This window comes from Schistocerca piceifrons, chromosome 2 (genome assembly GCF_021461385.2).
Source record: "Schistocerca piceifrons isolate TAMUIC-IGC-003096 chromosome 2, iqSchPice1.1, whole genome shotgun sequence".
Taxonomy (NCBI): domain Eukaryota; kingdom Metazoa; phylum Arthropoda; class Insecta; order Orthoptera; family Acrididae; genus Schistocerca; species Schistocerca piceifrons.
This window is the reverse complement of record NC_060139.1, coordinates 1,104,444,710-1,104,465,667: the sequence shown is the minus strand read 5'-3', so window position 1 is coordinate 1,104,465,667 and position 20,958 is coordinate 1,104,444,710. Positions and strand designations below refer to the sequence as shown.

The window sequence follows — 20,958 nt, the reverse complement described above, 5'->3', positions numbered from 1 at the left end:
ATCTTCATCTCTTCCTTCACCCACCGCTGCATTCCAATCCTCCATGATGATACTGCAGGCATTTCTATTTTCTGTCTCAATGAGTTCATGTATTTTCTCATAATATTCTTCCATTTCCTCATCTCTGTGCTGGCTGGTTGGCATATATACCTGTATAAACAGCAGATCTTTTGAACTACCTTTCAGTTGTATCATCATCAGTCTTCCATCAATATATTGTACCTTCATTACCTTATTTTTCAGCTTTTGCCCTATCAATATTCCTACTCCGTTTTCACCACTCTTGATTTCCCCTGAGTAAAAGAGCTTATAATCTCCACTTTCTATCTCCCCATTCTCTCTCCATCTCATTTCACACAAACCAAGGGCATCTAATCTGTTCCTTTTCATCTCCTGTTTTCATTCTCTAGCTTTCCTGCTTGCAGTAGTGTCCTCACATACCTTGTCTACTCTCAATGTGTTCCCCTCGTAGAGATCCAAATGAGGGAAAGTTTTAACTGTGGAATCTTTCACATGGAGAGACATACCATGTACTGCTTGGGAATGTAATGTGGTAGTTTCCTGTTACTTTCTATATAGGCAGTAGGTTGCCCAGCCTAAAATCAACCACTCACTATGAGTCAGATGCTGTCTGTAACTGCCCCTCTGGGGTACAGTCCCTACTTGTAGTCTTTTTGCACCCAAAGAGAAAAGGTGCCTCTTCCGCCAGCTTCACATCTGTGAAAGACTTTTTCTCCACTGTCACTGCCATTGAGGTCTTATACATATGAGGTGTGAGTGGAAACTACTGCTTACTGGCGTGGCAGGTAGGTACACGGAGGGTGGGGAGTAAGTCATTGCCTTGTCCTTGAACACCCTCTGAAAGGAAACTGCGTTTCCTTTATTCAGTTCGTTGTGGCAGCTGGTTGAGTGTGGGTCTATTAGGGCTCGTTGCCAGATTCCGTCTGTATGAAAATGGACATAAAAATGGAGCAACGAATTTATGTGAAATTTTGTTTGAAAACTGGGAAATCAGCTTCTGAGACTTATGAACTATTAAAAACAGCTTTTGGAGATAACTGTATGAGCCATTCAAATGTTTTTGTCTGGTTCAAGAGATTTAAAAATGGCCATGAATCGTATGAAAATGAATCACAGTCTGGCCAGTCCCTCCACCTCAAAAACGAATGAAAGTGTTGTGGAAGTTCACGACTTAGTGTGCTCTGATTGTAGACTTAGAATTATGGAGATGGCTGATGAACTTAAGTTTCTATGCAGTTGAAGATCTGAACTTGCAGTCTTCACAGTGGAAGACTCCAGGTTCACCACAACCGAAAAAAGCACGGCAAAGTCGGTCGAAGGTGAAGACAATGTTGGTGACTTTTTTCGATTCTACAATATTGTGCATAATGAATTTGCCCCTGGAGGACAGACAATTAACCAGGAATACTTCGAATGTGTCCTTGAGTATTTGTGCGAAAAGGTGCAGAAGAAAAGGCCTGCATTGTGGAAAGACAGGAGTTGGGTGCTACACCACGACAATGCTGCTCCGACTAATCGTGCCTTCTCCATCGTTGAATTTTTGGCCAAATTCAAAATTCCTGTGCTTCCACAACCACCATATTCCCCTCGATTTGGCCCCTGCGGACTTCTTTCTGTTTCCTAAACTGAAATTTTCAGTGAAAGGGAAGTGATTTGACTCGACTGAAGACATCCTGGCAAATGCATAGAGTGTCCATAACACACTTCCAGGAAAAAAAATCCAGGAATGTTTCCAAAAGTGGAAACACCATTGGAGTTGGTGCTTTCAGTCAGGAAGGTACTATTTTGAAGGAGATGCATCATAGTAGCATGTAAGCACCACCATTGTACAATCACAAGTCCATTCTTAAAACTTTCCAATCACACCTTGTATAACAAGAAATGACAGGAAAAGGACATGGTGTGGACAGGTTTGAGGTAGTAAATGGGGAGCAATAGGCCATTGTGGGACACACATTGTCTGACTCCTCCCCTTTGGCCTGTCCGGCTACATTAAGGCGGTGCCCCTGAGGAGGAGGAATAGGTGCCGGAAGATGGAAAGGGATTCACCATCTCGGAAGCAGAAGTCGAAAAAGCGCTGAAGGAGATGAAGAATAGGAAGGCGTGTGGAATTGATGATTTGCCAGCAAAACTGTTGAAGAGTCTGGGAAACAAGGCAAGAAAAGAAATAGTCTGCCTCTGTAATGATATGACAAAGGGGAATGGCCTGAGGACTTCCTTGCAACAGTTAGGATACCAATAGAGAAAAAGAGAAACACTAAAAAATGTGAAGAGCATAGGACCATCAGTCTAATTTTTCTCATGCAACTAAAGTGTTCAAATGAGTGTGAGTTCATAAGGGACCAAACTGCTGAGGTCATCGGTCCCTAGACTTACACACTACTTAAACTAACTTATGCTAAGAACGACACACACCCATGCTTGAGGGAGGACTCAAACCTCTGGCAGGAGGGCCTGTGCAATCCGTGATATCACGCCTCAAACCACGCGGCCACTCTGCGTGACAGCTAAAGTGTTGAATAGAAGGCTATATGGCAAGCTGGATAGAGGGACTGCAGAGAAGCAGTTCGGATTTAGAATAGGAAAAGGAACAAGAGACGCTATTGGCCTGTTAAGAACTATAGGGGAAAGATATATGGAAAAAGGTAGGAAAGTCTTTGCGGTTTTTATAGACTTAGAAAGGCTTTTGACAGAGTTCAGTGGAACAAGCTGATGGACATTTTGAAGAGAAAAAGACTAGATTGGAAAGAGAGACGACTGATGTAGAATCTGTTTTTACACCAGAAAGTGAGGATAAGGATTGGAAATGAAATGTAGAAGGAAGCAGCATTGGATGAGGTGTTAGACAAGGTTGTTGCCTTTCCCCACTGTTGTTTAATGCAAACCTTGGAGAGATTATTGCAAAAGGCTTAGATGGGAAAAGAGGAGTGTGTATTGGTGAAAAGAGAACAGAATATATAAGATTTGCTGATGGCATGGTATTAGTGGCAGAAAGTGAGCGGACAGTGAATAACATGGTGAAGCAGCTGGATGAAACTTGTGTGGAATATGGGATGCAAATAAACACAGCAAAAACAAAGAGTATGGTCATCAATACAAGATTCCAGAATGTCCAGTATTTAAATAGGACACGCTACCATTAGCCAGGTAAGTGCATGTAAATATCTTAGAAGCACAATAACAGAAGACTTGAGATGTCACCAGGAGGTGAAAACTTGAATTGCCATAGCGAAGGAGGCATTCAACAGAAAGAGGAGACTGTTATGTCGCAAATTAGATAAAGGTCTGGCACTATATGGGGCAGAAACATGATCACTGAGACGAGAGGATGAAAAAAGGCTAGAAGCATTTGAGATGTGGATGTGGAGGAGAATGGAGAGGTTGAACTGGATGGAAAGAGTGAGTAATGAAAGAGTATTGGAAAGGGTTGGTGAGAAAGGTGTCTGCTGAAGGTTACAAGAGAAAGGAAAACGAACTGGTTGGGACATTCATTGAGAAGGGATTGCTTGCTAGCAGATGCTTTGAAAGGACTGGTTTGTGGGAGAAGATTGAAGAAGAAGATACAAGATGATAGACGACATAAAGGGAAGAGGAAATTATGTGGATCTGAAGAGGATGGCAGAAAACCGGACAGCATGGAGAACTACCATGTGAAAACCTGCCTTTTGGCAGAACACTAATGATGATGATGAATGTCTACTAGCTTCCTTTACACTTCTGCATTCTTTTTGAAACTGCTTCTTTTCCATTATTAACCCAGTTACATGGCACGTACCTCTCCAGTACCCGACTTTCAATCAATTTAAACCTTGCCTGTAGATTCTCTGCAACTATGGTGTTGGAACTAATGATGTACATTCACTAATGAGTATGCTAAGAATTGCTTATTTGCTGTTTCCAGCATTAAAACATTGCTAGTGCCGATGGATTTATCAACTTTAGTAACCATTGCCACTATGAGGACATCATGGTCAATCCCTGTCTCTATACTGGCAATATCAATAAGCTCAGGCCTGTTTGTAGCTACAAGGTCTAAAATATCTCCACAGCACGTGGGCTGTCAAACTAGTTGCTCAAGACAGTTTTTGGAAAACATGTTCAAAACTACTTCACAAGACTGTGTGTCCATACTATCTCTGGTGGATCAATAGAGGTCCCATTCTACACTTGATAGTAAAGTCACATCCAAGTTATACTGCATGATAGAAGTGCTTTCATGGTACTGAACACATACTTTCTTTGAATGATTCTACAAGAAATTTGTATTTGACTGACACAATGTAGCCATAATGTGTGTATGTTTTGTACTAGCTCGGTCTGTTTTTAATCTTCTTATCAACCGAATAATGCCTCAACTACAAATTGAGTTGCTACATTTACACTTTCAATCATTTGTCTCCAAGTTCTCATGTAACTATCAAAAGTTTTAATAGAATTTGTTATTTTCCTTCATGCTCACTTATATAATCTTGAAGTCTGAGACAACAGACCATTAACCACTAGAACGGTGACACAATAAAGAGTTATTTTCCTTCATTCTGCAGTATCCAGTTACCTGTGTAGTTTTGAATAACTTTGTATGTAATTCCGTGTTTGACAGTGTTGTTCTGCATAAACATTTAATTCTTAGTGCACTGTATGCCAAAATGTTACACCTCATAATTTGTTGACCCTGCCACTTTCCAAACCATCCTGTCCTAAACTCAATGTTAATTGAGGAGATGATACTCATTTTACAGTTTTCTACTGTCATGCTGCATAGATGTTAGATGTCTCTGAGAAGCTTTGCTCTGAACAACAAATGTTGACTATATGTTTATTTAGATTCTATGGTATACAGTTGTTATTCCTTCTTAGAGCAACATGATTGTTTTATTCCTGTGACAAAGGATAGCTATTTGCTTGCAGATCGCATACCTATTTGTAACCTAAACAACACTTTATGTTTTGTAGGGCTTGATCTTGTATTGTGTATTATATAAATTAATGGCAGCATGGTACTGTTATGTTTTAATTTAACAAATTTTTAACCTTTTCATTGAGACTCACTCTTTATTTATTATTTTTCTAAAGAAGCTTTTGAGAATGGGGCTGTGGCTCAAACTGATCACAATAGGGCAAAAGGTAGCAAACAAAGTAAAACCAATTAACTGTAGCTGTGAACTTATATTTCCAAAGAAAAGTACACAACCTAATTTAATTACATATGTTTATGATACAGACTAAATGAGAGGTAATCTTTCTTTTGTAACTGAATGGTTCGTTTGTGTCAGTTCATTTGTGTCTAACTAAACATCTTTCACCTATTTACGCAATGCACCATCAGTGGTATTTTCCTGTCTTTTTTGTGTACCTCTGTGTTATTCTGCAAGTTCTATGTGCGAACACTGCTGGTTTCCAGGTGATGGGTGAACCTGTACTGTGAGCATCCAATATGTACTGAATAACACATACACACTTTAAAAGAAGAGAATAATGAATATCACTGATGATGCCTAGGTGAAACACGTTTGGTTAGGCACAAATAAATTATCCCGCGGAAAAAGAATTTTAATTATCTACGTGATAACAATAATTGAAGCAGCAACTGAGGAAGAATGGCTACAATACATAATTTAATTTTCTTTATAGATAAACAGGAATACTGTGATTAATGCCTATAAAATTGCAAGTTTTCAGTCTTAATCCTGATTACTTTTAATTTTTTCATTGCAGGAAGGATTGTGTTAATGCTTGTGCTGTTTGCATGGGCAATGTTACCACTGATCTACCTTGTGTCGTACTTGTTTACTGTTCCACCAACTGGGTATAGCAGACTGACAATGATCTTCATATTTACAGGTACAGTAGGACCATATGTGCCTAAAACTTCACATATTAGTCGAATAATAATGTGGCTGCTTTCTTTCTTTGAAAATTAAATGAAATTAGAGCTGTGTTTATAAATTTTACCTCATTTTAGGTGTGGCAGGCTTCATGATAGTTGAAATACTGGATTCTCTAAACTCGAAAGAAGCGGCACAGATCATTGATTGGATACTGCTTATTATTCCCCATTATTCCTTCAGCAAGACCATTATAAATATGTATACTAATGAGAACTACCTATCAATATGTAGTATGATGAAAAAGGTCTGTTTCATTTTTCCAAATCCTTGTTGCAAAGGTGAGTTTTCATTCTTTTAGTCATCTTGTTGGTATTTATTTCCAAGAGTCCTAAATTAACTTAGTCATATCTATATTTTTGTGTGTTTGTTTCACCAAATGTGAAACACAGTAATGGCAGTATTATAAAAAGGATATAGTTGCTACTCATCATATAGCGGAGATGCTGAGTCGCAGATAGGCACAACAAAAAGAGTGTCAAACAAAGTTTTCAGCCAAACAAGCCTTCAACACAGATAGGCACAACAAAAAGAGTGTCAAAGTTTTCGGCCAAACAAGCCTTCAACAGAATTAGACAACACACACACACACACACACACACACACACACACACACATCCACAAGTCTGACGTTGGCAGCCAGACTGTGGTCATGTGTGTGTGTGTGTGTGTGTGTGTGTGTGTGTGTGTGTGTGTGTGTGTGTGTGTGTGTATTGTCTAATTCTGATGAAGGCCCGTTTGGCCAAAACCTTTGTTTGACAGTCTTTTTGTTGGGCCGATTTGCAACTCAGCATCTCCAGCATATGGTGAGTAGCAATTATTCTTCTCATAACATTGTCATTATTCCATCCTGGATTTTTCGTTGTTTAAACACAGTAATGACTATGATTTCACTTTGTCTGGCAAGGATGATCAATTTATTTGTTTTAATACATGATTTTATGACTTAAAAGAGTGAAAAACAAAACACAGAAACATCATATCTCATACATAAGGTATGTTCTGCCTGATAACCTACAGGAAACAGGGCTTCCATATTAATGGAGCAATCATACCCCCCCATGAACCATGGACCTTGCCATTAGTGGGGAGGCTTGTGTGCCTCAGCAATACAGATAGCCATACTGTAGTTGCAACCACAACAGAGGGGTAACTGTTGAGAGGCCAGACAAACGTGTGGTTCCTGAAGAGGGGCAGCAGCCTTTTCAGTAGTTGCAGGGGCAACAGTCTGGATGATTGACTGATCTGGCCTTGTAACACTAACCAAAATGGCCTTGCTGTGCTGGTACTGCGAACCCATAATTTTTCCCGAGGGCATGCAGCTTTATTGTATGGTTAAATGATGATGGCGTCCTCTTGGGTAAAATATTTCGGAGGTAAAATAGTCCCCCATTCAGATCTCCGGGCGGGGACTACTCAGGAGGATGTCGTTATCAGGAGAAAAAAAACTGGTGTTCTACGTATCGGAGCATGGAATGTCAGATCCCTTAATCGAGTAGGTAGGTTAGAAAATTTAAAAAGGGAAATGGATAGGTTAAAGTTAGATATAGTAGGAATTATTGAAGTTCGCTGGCAGGAGGAACAAGACTTTTGGTCAGGAGAATACAGGGTTATAAATACAAAATCAAATAGGGGTAATGCAGGAGTAGGTTTAATAATGAATAAAAAAATAGCAGTGCGGGTAAGCTACTACAAACAGCAAGATATAGTAGAAATTATTGAAGTTCGCTGGCAGGAGGAACAAGACTTTTGGTCAGGAGAACACAGGGTTATAAATACAAAATCAAATAGGGGTAATGCAGGAGTAGGTTTAATAATGAATAAAAAAAACAGGAGTGCGGGTAAGCTACTACAAACAGCACAGTGAACGGATTATTGTGGCCAAGGTAGACACGAAGCCCACGCCTACTACAGTAGTACAAGTTTATATGCCAACTAGCTCTGCAGATGACGAAGAAATAGAAGAAATGTGTGATGAAATCAAAGAAATTATTCAGATAGTGAAGGGAGACGAAAATTTAATATTCGTGGGTGACTGGAATTCGGTACTAGGAAAATGGAGAGAAGGAAATGTAGTAGGTGAATATGGATTGGGGCTAAGAAATGAAAGAGGAAGCCGCCTGGTAGAATTTTGCACAGCGCACAAATAATCATAGATAACACTTGGTTCAAGAATCATAAAAGGAGGTTGTATACATGGAAGAACCCTGGAGATACTGACAGGTTTCAGATAGATTATGTAATGGTAACACAGAGATTTAGGAACCTGGTTTTAAGTTGTAAGACATTTCCAGGGGCAGATGTGGACTCTGACCACAATCTATTGGTTATGAACTGTAGATTAGAACTGACGAAACTGCAAAAAGGTGGGAATTTAAGGAGATGGGACCTGGATAAACTGACTTAACCAGAAGTTGTACAGAGTTTCGTGGAGAGCATAAGGGAACAATTGACAGGAATGGGGGAAAGAAATACAGTAGAAGAAGAATGGGTAGCTCTGAGGGATGAAGTAGCGAAGGCAGTAGAGGATCAAGTAAGTAAAAAGACGAGGGCTAGTAGAAATCCTTGAGTGACAGAAGAAATATTGAATTTAATTGATGAAAGGAGAAAATATAAAAATGCAGTAAATGAAGCAGGCAAAAAGTAATACAAGCGCCTCAAAAATGAGATCGACAGGAAGTGCAAAATGGCTAAGCAGGGATGGCTAGAGGACAAATGTAAGGATGTAGAGGCTTATCTCACTAGGGGTAAGATAGATACTGCCTACAGGAAAATTAAAGAGACCTTTGGAGAAAAGAAAACCACTTGTATGAATATCAAGAGCTTTGATGGAAACCCAGTTCTAAGCAAAGAAGGGGAAGCCGAAAGGTGGAATGAGTATATAGTGGGTCTATACAAGAGCGATGTACTTGAGGACAATATTATGGAAATGGTAAAGGATGTAGATGAAATGGGAGATACGATACTGTGTGAAGAGTTTGACAGAGCACTGAAAGACCTGAGTCGAAACAAGGCCCCCGAAGTAGACAACATTCCATTAGAACTACTGACAGCCTAGGGAGAGCCAGTCCTGACAAAACTCTACCATCTGGTGAGCAAAATGTATGAGACAGATGAAATACCCTCAGACTTCAAGAAGAATATAATAATTCCAATCCCAAAGAAAGCAGGTGCTGACAGATGTGAAAATTACCATAAACCAGTTTAATAAGTCACGGATGCAAAATACTAATGCGAATTCTTTACAGATGAATGGAAAAACTGGTAGAAGCCGACCTCAGGGAAGATCAGTTTGGATTCCATAGAAATGTTGGAACATGTGAGGCAATAACGACCCTACGACTTAGAATCTAGATTAAGGAAAGGCAAACCGTCATTTCCAGCATTTGTAGACTTAGAGAAAGCTTTTGACAATGTTGACTGGAATACTCTCTTTCAAATTATGAATGTGGCAGGGGTAAACTACAGGGAGCGAAAGGCTATTTACAATTTTTACAGAAAGCAGATGGCCGTAATAAGAGTCGAGGGACATCAAAGGGAAGCAGTGGTTGGGAAGGGAGTGAGACAGGGTTGTAGCCTCTCCCCAATGTTATTCAATCTGTTAATTGAGCAAGCAGTGAAGGAAACAAAACAAAAATTCAGAGTAGGTACTAAAATCCAAGGAGAAGAAATAAAAACTTTGAGATTCGTCAATGACATTGTAATTCTGTCAGAGACAGCAAAGGACTTGGAAGCGCAGTTGAACGGATGGATAGTGTCTTGAAAGGAGAATATAAGATGAACATCAACAAAAGCAAAATGAGGATAATGGAATGTAGTCGAATTAAGTTCAGTGATACTGAGGGAATTAGATTAGGAAATGAGTCACTTAAAGTAGTAAAGGAGTTTTGCTATTTGGGGAGCAAAATAACTGATGATGGTCGAAGTAGAGAGGATATAAAATGTAGAGTGGCAATGGCAAGGAAAGTGTTTCTGAACAAGAGAAATTTGTTAACATCGAGTATAGATTTACGTGCCAGGAAGTCGTTTCTGAAATTTGTATGGAGCGTAGCCACGTATGGAAGTGAAACATGGATGATAACTAGTTTCGGCGAGAAGTGAATAGAAGCTTTCGAAATGTGGTGCTACAGAAGAATGCTGAAGATTAGATGGGTAGATCACATAACTAATGAAGAGGCATTGAATATGATTGGGGAGAAGAGATTTTTGTGGCACAACTTGACTAGAAGAAGGGATCGGTTCGTAGGACATGTTCTGAGGCATCAAGGGATCACTAATTTAGTATTGGAGGGCAGTGTGGAGGGTAAAAATCGTAGAGGGAGACCAAGAGATGAATACACTAAGCAGATTCAGAAGGATGTAGGTTGCAGTAGGTACTGGGAGATGAAGAAGCTTGCACAGGATAAAGTAGCATGGAGAGTTGCATCAAACCCGTCTCAGGACTGAAGACCACAACAACAACAACAACAACAACATACACTTCATGTTTACTGATGAGATTTTGTGTCTGTTGTCCTGCCCTGCCCTTTTAAATCTCCCACTCCTACTTATTTTCATGAAAATGATTTATTGGTCAAGGTAGATATTTCTCAATTGCTTTCCTTCCTGCAGTCACTAGAATGGACACGCAAGAAGCAAATACCTCATATACATTAAAATAAATAACATTTTAATATACACAATTGTTTGCCTTTGTAAATAGTGTCAATACTTTAGTAACCACAGAGAGTTATTAGTAGGTCTCTTGTAACATTATATGAGGTGTCTGGAAAATAACAGAAATGCAACTCCTCACCTACAGCTGACTGACGTTTGGTGCATAGAAACATGCAGTAGAAAACATTATTCAGACTAGCTTTCGAGCTTTTGCTCTTTCTCTTGCAGAAGTACACATAGTCACACATACAACCACCCAATTGTATACACATGTGGCCGCAGGTGTGTACGTTTAGGTGTCTGTGTGCAAATTTGTATATTTTTGCTTTTTATGAAAAGGATAGATTGCTACTCACCATAAAGATCATATGTTGATTTGCATATAGGCACAATGGAAAGATCGTTATACACTGAGCTTTTAGCCAAAGACTTTTCTAGAAAGTAAACACAGACACATTCACACAAGCAAGAGCCCCCAAAGCACATATGTCCGCTATCTAAGGCTGCACCAACCAGAAAGCAACTGTGTCACATCGAACTGAAGCAGCAATATGGATACGGTGGCAGGACGAGGCTGCCAGGGGCAACTTCAGGAAGCTGTCGGGCAAGGGGAGGAGGGAGGGGGGAATAATGGGGAGGGGAAAAGGAGAGGAGCAGAGAAGGGGGAAAGACCAGTGGGTGTATCGGCAGAGAGCTGTGCACGATGAGGGAGGTGTGGTGACAGTAGGTTACTGTATGTCGAGGCTGGAATTATTTCAGTAGCCGAGTATTTGTTGTAAGGATAACTTCCATCTTCACATTTCAGAAAGGCTGGTGGTGGAGGGGAGGATCCAGATGACTCGGGTTGTGAAGCAGCCATTCAGCTGCATGTTTTGCCACAGGATGGCCCACTTTGCTCTAGGCCAGGTTTGGTGGTTGCCGTTCATCCTGGTGGGCAGCTGCTTGGTAGTCACACCAGTATAAAAAGCTGTGCAGTGTTTGCGGCAGAGCTGATATATGACATGGCTGCTTCCACAGGTGGCCTGTTCTCTTACGGGTTAGGAGAAGCCAGCCATGGAACTGGAATAGGAAGTGCTGTGTGGGTGGATTGGGCAGATCTTGCACCTGAGGCTTCCATATAGAAGCGGGTAGCAGGTTGTGATTGAGATTGGCATAGGGATGGACAAGGATTTTGTGGAGGTTGGATGGGTGATGGAACACCACTTGGGATGTATCTTGAATAGGGTGTACCTCATTTCAGAGAATGATTATAGATAATCTAAGCCCTGACAAAGATTTCCAGTCCAGGTTGGTATCACATGACAAAGGGGGTGCTCATTTGTAGCAAGTTCTTGGGGGTGGTGGGAGGATTAGGGGTGTGTGGGGATATAGTATGGAAAATCTTTTGTGGACAGGGGGATAGCGCTTTTTTGTGACGAGGATTTTGTGGGACTCGTAGCGTACTGGCCGAACGAGATCTGGTCGCTGCAGATTTTCCTTTACCGAGTGGTTGGGCTATGTGGGAGGGATTTTTTGATGTGGAAGGGATGGCAGCTGTCAGAATGCAGGTACTGGTCCTGGTTGGTTGGTTTAATGTGCACGGAAGCACAGAAGTGTGCATGGAGCCATCAGAGAGGAGGAAGTCAACATCCAGGAAGGTAGTACACTGGGTTGAGGAGGTTGAGCAAGGTGTAGAGTCAGGCAGACTGCAGCACAGTTGTCAAGTTACACAGCTCATTATGGCATCAGTCACCATTGGTGACACATCAGTTGGGGCACAAGTTGTAGCAAGTGCTTTTATAGTATACTTCTTCAGTTAGATTTGTTAGGATGGGCAGGATGTGTGCATGCTGCCTGTGGATGCAGGAGGAGCCGATCACAGTTTGCATACAGCTGAATGCGGTATTGGCTCTGGTCAGCCATGTTTAGACTGCTGCCTTGGGGTGTAGTAGTGTGGAAAATCCTATGTCTCACAGGACAGTTATTGCTTCTTTCACTCATGCACTCTGCTGCTGAGGCACCTCCTAGTGTACCCAACATAGTGGATCCATCCTTCCATCAGGGTGAGTGGTAGGTGGTAATGCGTTTGCATAGCTCGAGGTAGAGGGTCAGTCAGGCCTTGCCTGTTCACCATGCGAGTGAACAGGCTGCTGTTCCATCAGATGGTTCTGAGTGGACACACAGGGGTAGAGGTTTGCTAGTTATTGGGTGCTCCAGCATTAGGCCCATTAAGGAGAACCTCAGGGAAATAGCATTCAGGGCCAGAAAGAAAGCCATGTTGTCTGAGAGGTGTCATCAAAGATATGGAGGAGGCTTTGCCTGCATCTATCGAGCATGCTGGGTGCAGTAGCCAGCAAATTGTGACTCACTTCATCACCTCAGTTCCTACAGACAAGTGGCAGAAGTGGTGAAGAGTGCTGGTTCATGTGTGGGGTGCAAGCAGAGCTCAAAGTTTGCAGCATTGTTTCCAGAGTTGATAGGGGTCCTTTGGTTTGCAGCCTAATGGAGGGTGTCAGCAAAAGGCTTCATAAACTATGTGACAGTCTTGGCTGCAGATTTCTGGATGTGCATTATCAGGTGTAGAATTGTAGGACTCCCCTTCATTCATCAGGAATGCATTAAAAATAGGAAGCAGTTATTAGGACAGCAAAGAACTTGTGAACTGCACAAGGAGGATTTTGAGGTAGTTTGAGGTACTCTGACGAATGCTCGCCAGACGACATGCAGATAATGAAATCGGACCATGTTTAGAGTAAAGGCACTTTGGCTACCAAAATTTTATCAGTAAACGTCAGAATATCTGCAAATTGTTCCTGGATTTATATCCTTCCATGAAATGTCTTGCACAGAAACTATTCTTGGCTTGAGAGGTGACCAAAACCCAAAGCAGAAAGCTCTGAGATATCTAGACAGTCATGGACTGTATATTGGAAAGATATTAGATGCCTTAGGACAGAGAGTGTTCATTGCAGTTGACAAAAATATTCTCCTGGTGAAAGTCGAATTGAGTGTGACAGTGAAGTTACCTGGTCATGTATAACAGGTCTAGCTGAAATCAGGTTAAGTGTTGTATGTTTTTACTAGACACCCAATTCCACTGTGACAGCTTTTAAGTCATTCAAAGGAAGTCTATGGCCACTTGTGCAAAAATAGCCAGATCGTGCAATATTAGTTGAAAGTGACTTAAACCTAGTGGGTATAGACTGAGACATCAATGGCTTCATTGCAAGAGGTGCAGACAATCTTGTGAAGTACTTGTGAACATGTTTTCTGAGAACTACCATGAGCAACTAATTTAAAAGCCCACACACAATGTAAATATGTTAGACCTCGTACCTACAAAAAGACAACAACCTAGTATAGACATAGGAATTAGTGATCGTGATATCATAGGAGCCATGGTTACTAAGGTTAATAAATCAATCAAGAAGGCTAGGAGAGTATTTCTGCTAGAAACAGTGGGTAAGCAGCAGTAGCATCCCACCTAGGTAATGAAGTGACATCATTTAGATCCAGTATGATGGACATAAGAGGAATTATGGACAAAGTTCGAACAGACTGTAAATTGCACTCTGGAAAAGTATGTGGAGAGTAAGTGAATTAAGGATGGAAAAAACCTACTGTGATTTAACAACAAAATTCAGAAAATACTGAGGAAGCAAAGACTTTTTCAATCTCACTTCAAAAGAGAATGTGCAAATGACAACAGGCCCAGATTCATGCAATTAGAAAAATATCGATACACAGAGCATAAAGTAACTAATAATTTGTCACAGACTTACAAACTCCGAGGATATAGTTGTAACATTTATAGATTTTATAAAGGTATTTGACTCAGTTGATAGGGAAACAGTAGATAAAATGATCAGAGAATCTGGCATCAAATCAAAATTAGCAAACTTTATTTGTGGAATGTTCACAGACACCAAATCAAAAGTAAAGTTTCAGGGTGAAATATTGAAGGCATTCGACAAGAAAACAGGTGTAAGGCAAGGTGACGGCCTATCTCCACTCCTCCTTAAGTGTGCACTAGAGAAAATAGTAAGAGAATGGAAACAAAAACTAAAAGAACAGAAGCTATCACCAATCACACTGAGAACTAAAAACAAAGATACTGAAATTCACTGTTTAGCATTTGCGGATGATTTTGCCAGTAAAGATGGTGGCCAGTAAGAAAGTGCATCATGTATCGCCGCCAAACAAGGTATATTTAGGTAAAAAGAAAGAAAGTGTGTGTGAATTGTAAGGATGAGATATCAAAGTTAAATGAACATGTAAGAAGTTTACAGTTTACAGTTCATAATCAGTGCCCTAAAACAGGATATTAAAAACTGCAACTGGAAAAAGTGAGACACTAATGAAACAAGAAGACTCGATCTCTGCAGATAAGTGGAAAACAGTGACCGAAGGGTGGGTGGGGGGGTGGGGGGGGGGGGAAATAAACCATGAAACCATATTGCAACAAAACAATGTGCACATATCAAATGCAACAAATTATGGAATAAAGTCATCTAATAACAAATACAGTGCAAAAAACTATAAGTAAATAAAAAGGCGTGTGCACAAGCAGTTAGTTGTGTTAGTGAAAAATAACAGACAAAAGCATGCAAACGAATCAAACTTGCCTCACAATAGTCTCGAAGTGTCACATTCTCAAAGAAAACAAGAACCTAATATTGTATGCAAAAACAGATTCAGCGTGCTTGCAGAAACAGCTAACAGACTAAGTGATGCAAATATTCAACCGAAAGTTTCAAAATCGAAAACAACAAACAACAGTCAATGTGTAAAACAAGAAGCTGGCATTATTAATCTGCTTGCTGATAGTCATGGAAAAGGATTGGCAGAAGTTTTGAATGAAAAAATAATAAAACAAATTGTTGTTGGATTCGTGAAACCAGGTGCTCCACTATGAGAAGTTACTCGATACATTGACACATGCATCAACCAAGGAAGTTGTAACTCTTGCACTATTTTAGCTGGAGCAAATGATGTCTACAAAAACGAGGCAAAGTTTGCCTTGAGATCTTTAAGGGAAGCATTGTAAAAGGTTACAGACATGTAAGTGTTCGTAACAAGCATACCTATGAGACATGACCTGATGAAAACATCGTGTGTGAACACAGAAATTGAAGCAACTAACCAAAAGATCAAAAACATTTGTAAGTTTTTCAGCAATGCAACATATATTAACGCAGACAGCCAAAAAAGGGAAGACTTCATTACCCATGGAATGCGTAGGAATATAAAAGGCAAAGAAGCACTATGCAATGTAATACTGAAACAAATGAACCAAAATCAGCTTGGTTTAATGTGAGCTACAATTTTAGCAGCAGCAACGGAATCATCAGCTTCAACTGAAGAACCAGATACTCCAATGATTCGAGACAAAGCTGAAGAAACAAGAAGAGGATCTCCAAGTTTAGTTACAGTGCCCCAAGTTACAACTTCAAAAATCACGTGTGAAACGCCAGCTCACTACACATCAACCCACACCACTCATAAAATGAAAGAACCACGTTTTTTATGGTAAGTGGCTCCAGAGAAATGTTACATCAATCGCGTAAAACATCGATCTGGAAAGAAAACTTCAACAATAAAAGTGAAGGGGGCTATTCAAGGGAAGATGTGTTAGAAATTATAAGTAAGTGTAAGTCTTCATTCCTAATGCACTGGAGCATAAACGGCCTAAATGCAACATATCCTCACGATAAAACGACAAAAATTGACAAGCTGCAAATTATTCTTTCACAAGGAAGAAATATCAAAGTTGTTTGCTTAAACAAACACTGGCTCACGAAAGATTCAATCACAGCTGTAAATAAGTTAGAAAACTTTAGGATAGCTAGTTGTTTTTGTAGCCAAAACAGTACTCATGGAGCCTCCTGTATATTTTCACATAGAAGAAAGTGTAAGTAGATGAATGACAAACACTAACTTCACTTAACAAAGGTTTATTCAGCACTTGCGCATACAAGAGCGCAGAGCGAACTGCCTCTGGCCAGAAAACATATGGTATATATACAGCTACAGAACATTCCAGGACACTGATTCTTGCCATTTGTACTTGAACCAAATATAGAAATTAAAATTTTACAGTTCAGGTGAATTTTGAACTCACAACCCTCCAGGCAACAGTCTAATATCATAACCACTACACTACAGCAACTGTGCTACTCAGCTTCTTTTGCGACAATATTGATTAACCATTCATTGGAATATAAAGAAAGATATGATTTTAAACTTCTATATGAAGAGATTGTATTTGAAAGTTGTTGTGTAGAGCTAGAACAACAGAATATAGTCATCATCTCTATATACAGAATTCCAGGTAGTGATGTAAATACATTATTCTTAGATAAACTCCAGTGTCTCCTATATAAACTCACTAAATAAAACAGGAAAATAATTGTAATTGCTGTTGATTTTAACATAGATACAACAAGAATGTGAACTAAGTTTATTGATGTAATTCAAGAATATGGCTTTAGACTAAATTTCACTGACTTCACCAGAGTAAATGAGTGAACAGCAACATGCATACATAATATTTTATAGAAAAGACTGTTCAGTGAAGAAAACATAAACTTGTTCTATTATAGATTAAATGAGGTAGACTGGTCATTACAACAAGAAAACTCGTGTTCAGAAAATTCTGGAAAGTTTCTAAACAGCTTTTTACATGTCTTGAATGAAACATTTCCTCCCGTAGCTTGCCCAAGAAGGGCAACAAATAAACTGAAGTGGATTACCACTGGCATAAAAATATCTAGCAATAGAAAGAGAGAGCTACATGCTGGGCTGAAATCAGATAAGAGTCCTGAGTTCATAAATTATACTAAAGCGTATAAAAAACTATTTAAGAAGTTCGCACAAGCATCAAAGGAAATGGCAAACACTAAATTCATTAAAAAAACACACAAGTAAATCCAAGGCAGTATGGACAATAATCAAATCTGAATTTGGAATCAAACCTAGCAACCAGGAAATAACTAAAATAAAGATACAAGACAAAATAATTGTACATCCTGCTCAGATATCCAAAAATTTTAATAAATTATTCATAACTGTAGCAAAATCTGATGTTGATGTAGACTTATCAAGATAAGGTACATTTGTTCGGCTCAACTCAAGAGCTAGAAAGAGGGCCTGATTAAATTTAACAAAGTAACAGTAAAATATGTAGAAAAAACTATACTAAACCTAAAAAAATAAAAATTCTGTGGGATGGGATGTAATACCTGCCAAAGTCATTAAAGCAGCTACAGCTACAATAGCATACTCACTACACAAATTAATCAATCAATCGCTTGAAGAAGGATACTTTCCAGAATTTCTAAAATATTCAGAAATCAAACCAGTATTTAAGAAAGGCTCCAAAGATGATATGGGAAATTACTGTCCAATTTCCCTTCTTCTTGTTGTTTCTAAGATATTTGAAATGATTGTTGCAATTGAAATTCAAAATTTCTGCTACAACTACAATGTAATTTCAAAAAATCAGTTTGGATTCCAGAAAGGCAAAAGTACAATTCATGCAATCAATGAATTTGTGACTAAAGTTAGTTCCACTTTGGACAAGTCACAAAAAGCTGCAGGAATCTTCTGTGACTTATCCAAAGCATTCAACTGCATGAATCACTCCTTACTAATATATAAAAAGAAAAAATATGGAATTATGGGTAGCACCTTACAGTGGTGTAAGTCATATCGAATGGAGAGAAAGCAAAGGGTTGTCATAACATCAAGCATAGGCAAATACTCCTCGAAGTGGAGAACCATCTCACAGGGAGTACCACAAGGCTCAATTAATTCTGGGCCCAATCCTCTTTCTTTTTTTATGTAAGTGACTCACCCATAAATATTAATTATCATTCAGTTTTATTTGCTGATGACATATCTGTACTGGGAGAAAATAAAACCACAGAAGAAATTCCTGAACATGTTGTAGAAACTTTAGAAAACCTAGATGTTTGGTTCCATCTAAATTGCCTAAAGCTAAATATTTCAAGTCTCAAATAAATGATATTCACATTATGCACAGAAGCCAGGAAGTAAATGAAGCAGTGCATGTTAAATTCTTAGGAATGCAATTGGACAGAAACCTATCATGGTCCTCACACATAGATTATATGAAAAATAAACTAAACAGCCTGGTGTTTACTATGACAGTCTTAGCCAATGTCACACAAAAAAGTAATATACCATAGTTACTTTGAGTCATTAGTGAGATACGGTATTGTCTTCTGGGGGAATGCTAGCAACATGACAAAAATATTAACTTTGCAGAAAAAAATTATCACAAACATATGCAGTGCAAAGCCAAGAGAATCTTTATTAAGAGATCTTAAGATACTAAGCGTTCCCTCATTGTATCTGTATGAAATAATTCTTTTCACAAGTAATAACCACAAACTCTTTTTGTCAAATAATTTCCAGCATAGTTATGAAACTAGTAACAAAGAAAGCTTCATGCTGCCTACACACAGGCTTAATCTTTTTGCACAGACTCTACAATATATGGGAGTAAAAGTATACAATAAGGTGAGTTACGAAACTAGAAACAAAGAAAGCTTCATGCTGCCTATACACAGGCTTAATCTTTTTGCACAGACTTCACAATAGTTGGGAATAAAAGTATACAATAAGCTGAAAGACACAAATTGTAGAAAGGTCCAAACTGAGGCAGTTAAAAGAGACTTGTAATAGCACCCTGGTGCAGAAATGTTATTACTCTGTTGATGAATTTTTTACTGATCTGACCATCTGAGCACAATAAAAACAATAATAATAATTAATATTCTGATTTTACTGTGATTATTTAAAAATATTGTATTCCATGTATAATTTATCATAGTTATAAGCTGACAAGTCTCCTGTACATAAAATCAATGATTTAACTTGTACATTATGAGGCAATAAAACCAGAATCAGAATTCTGATTTGCCATTCTTTCTGAATACCTAACAAATGCTGGAATACAGGTCACTCTCTTAAAAGAAATAGCCAACAAAGCAGGTTTAAGAATAGCTGTAGAAAAAACAAAAAAATGCTCCGGAATCCCTAGCTACAGATATTGGCCAGAAAAAGAGGGTAAATAAATTTAAACGTTTGGGAGAAATTACCCAAGAAAATGGCTTAGAAAAATTCACTGTAGAAGGAAGAGTACATAAAATGAAGAGAGCTTATGGAATAACTAGGAATGTCTACAACAAAAGCTGTCTGCCTAAAAATTTGAAGATACAGCACTACAACACAGTAGTAAAACCAGAATGTCTCTCTGCACGTGAATTTGTAGTACTGAACTACAAATTACACCAACTTGAAGTCCTAGAAAGAAAAATCATTTGAAAAATGCTTAAGCAAACAAAAAATACAGAGGTATGGACATTAAGAAGCAACGAAGAAGTTTATCACAACATAGAAAACATAAATGAAACACTACAAAAGAGGCAACTGCTATTTTTTGGACACTTATACAGAATGAACAGCAACAGGTTAACCAAAGAGATTTTTAAATATCTTTGGGACAAGAAGTCAACAATAGCCTGGATTCAAGAAGTTAGGAAAGATTTGGAAAGAAACAACATAAGTGAATAGCCTGGATTCAAGAAGTTAGGAAAGATTTGGAAAGAAACAGCATAAGTGAAAAAGATGCAACAGAAAGAGAGATTTTCAAGGGGAAAGTGTTAAAAATGGAAGGATTCCAAGGTAAGAAGAAGAAGACGGCGTCACAATGGTCCGAGGAGAGAAAAAGGATACATAGTGAAAAGATGAAAGAATACTGGAGGAAAAAGAAAGACCAACAAAGAAGGAAGCATTGTAATTGGTGCGTGGTCCTCAGATGACCCAAACGAAGAAAAAAGAAGAAAGTAACTAATACTGTTGTACCTTCACAAAGGATCTTTCTGAGAACCTGAGAAAATTCTGATGATACATAAAATTGCTAAGCAGGTTCAAGTCTCCTGTCCATTCACTCGTTGGCCTATCTGATTCGGCAATAGAAGATACCTAAAGGAAAGACAAAGTTTTAAATTTCCCATTTCAGAAATCATTCGCACAAGAAAGCCAGACAAACATTCCATCATTTGACCATCACATAGGCTCCCATATGGAGCACATATAAATAAGTATCCCTGATGTAGAGAAATGAGTGAAAGAGTTGAAGGCAAATAAGTCACTAGGCCTAGATGGAATACCAATTTGGTTTTAGAAAGAGTATTCTACAGCATTGGCCCATCACTTAACTTGCATTTACCATGAATCTCTCACCAAGTTTCCAAAAAGCATGTGACAGTGCAGAATGTTAACACAGGTACAAGCATACAGAATAGGTTCCCAGATATGTGAATGGCTCGAAGGCAACTTCAGTAACAGAATCCAGTACCTAGTCCTCAATTGCCATTGTTCTTCATGG

At 39.0% G+C, this 20,958-nt stretch overlaps 1 protein-coding gene across 1 annotated transcript in view; it reads left to right on the top strand.

Moving 5' to 3' along the window:
- LOC124776164 (phospholipid-transporting ATPase ABCA3) overlaps window positions 1-20,958 on the top strand; it is a 544,268-nt gene that overhangs the window by 344,105 nt on the left and 179,205 nt on the right. The window contains exons 18-19 of the mRNA XM_047251005.1: window positions 5,737-5,862; window positions 5,984-6,187. Coding sequence (XP_047106961.1) covers window positions 5,737-5,862; window positions 5,984-6,187 — 330 coding nt within the window. The remainder of the gene's footprint in view (window positions 1-5,736; window positions 5,863-5,983; window positions 6,188-20,958) is intronic.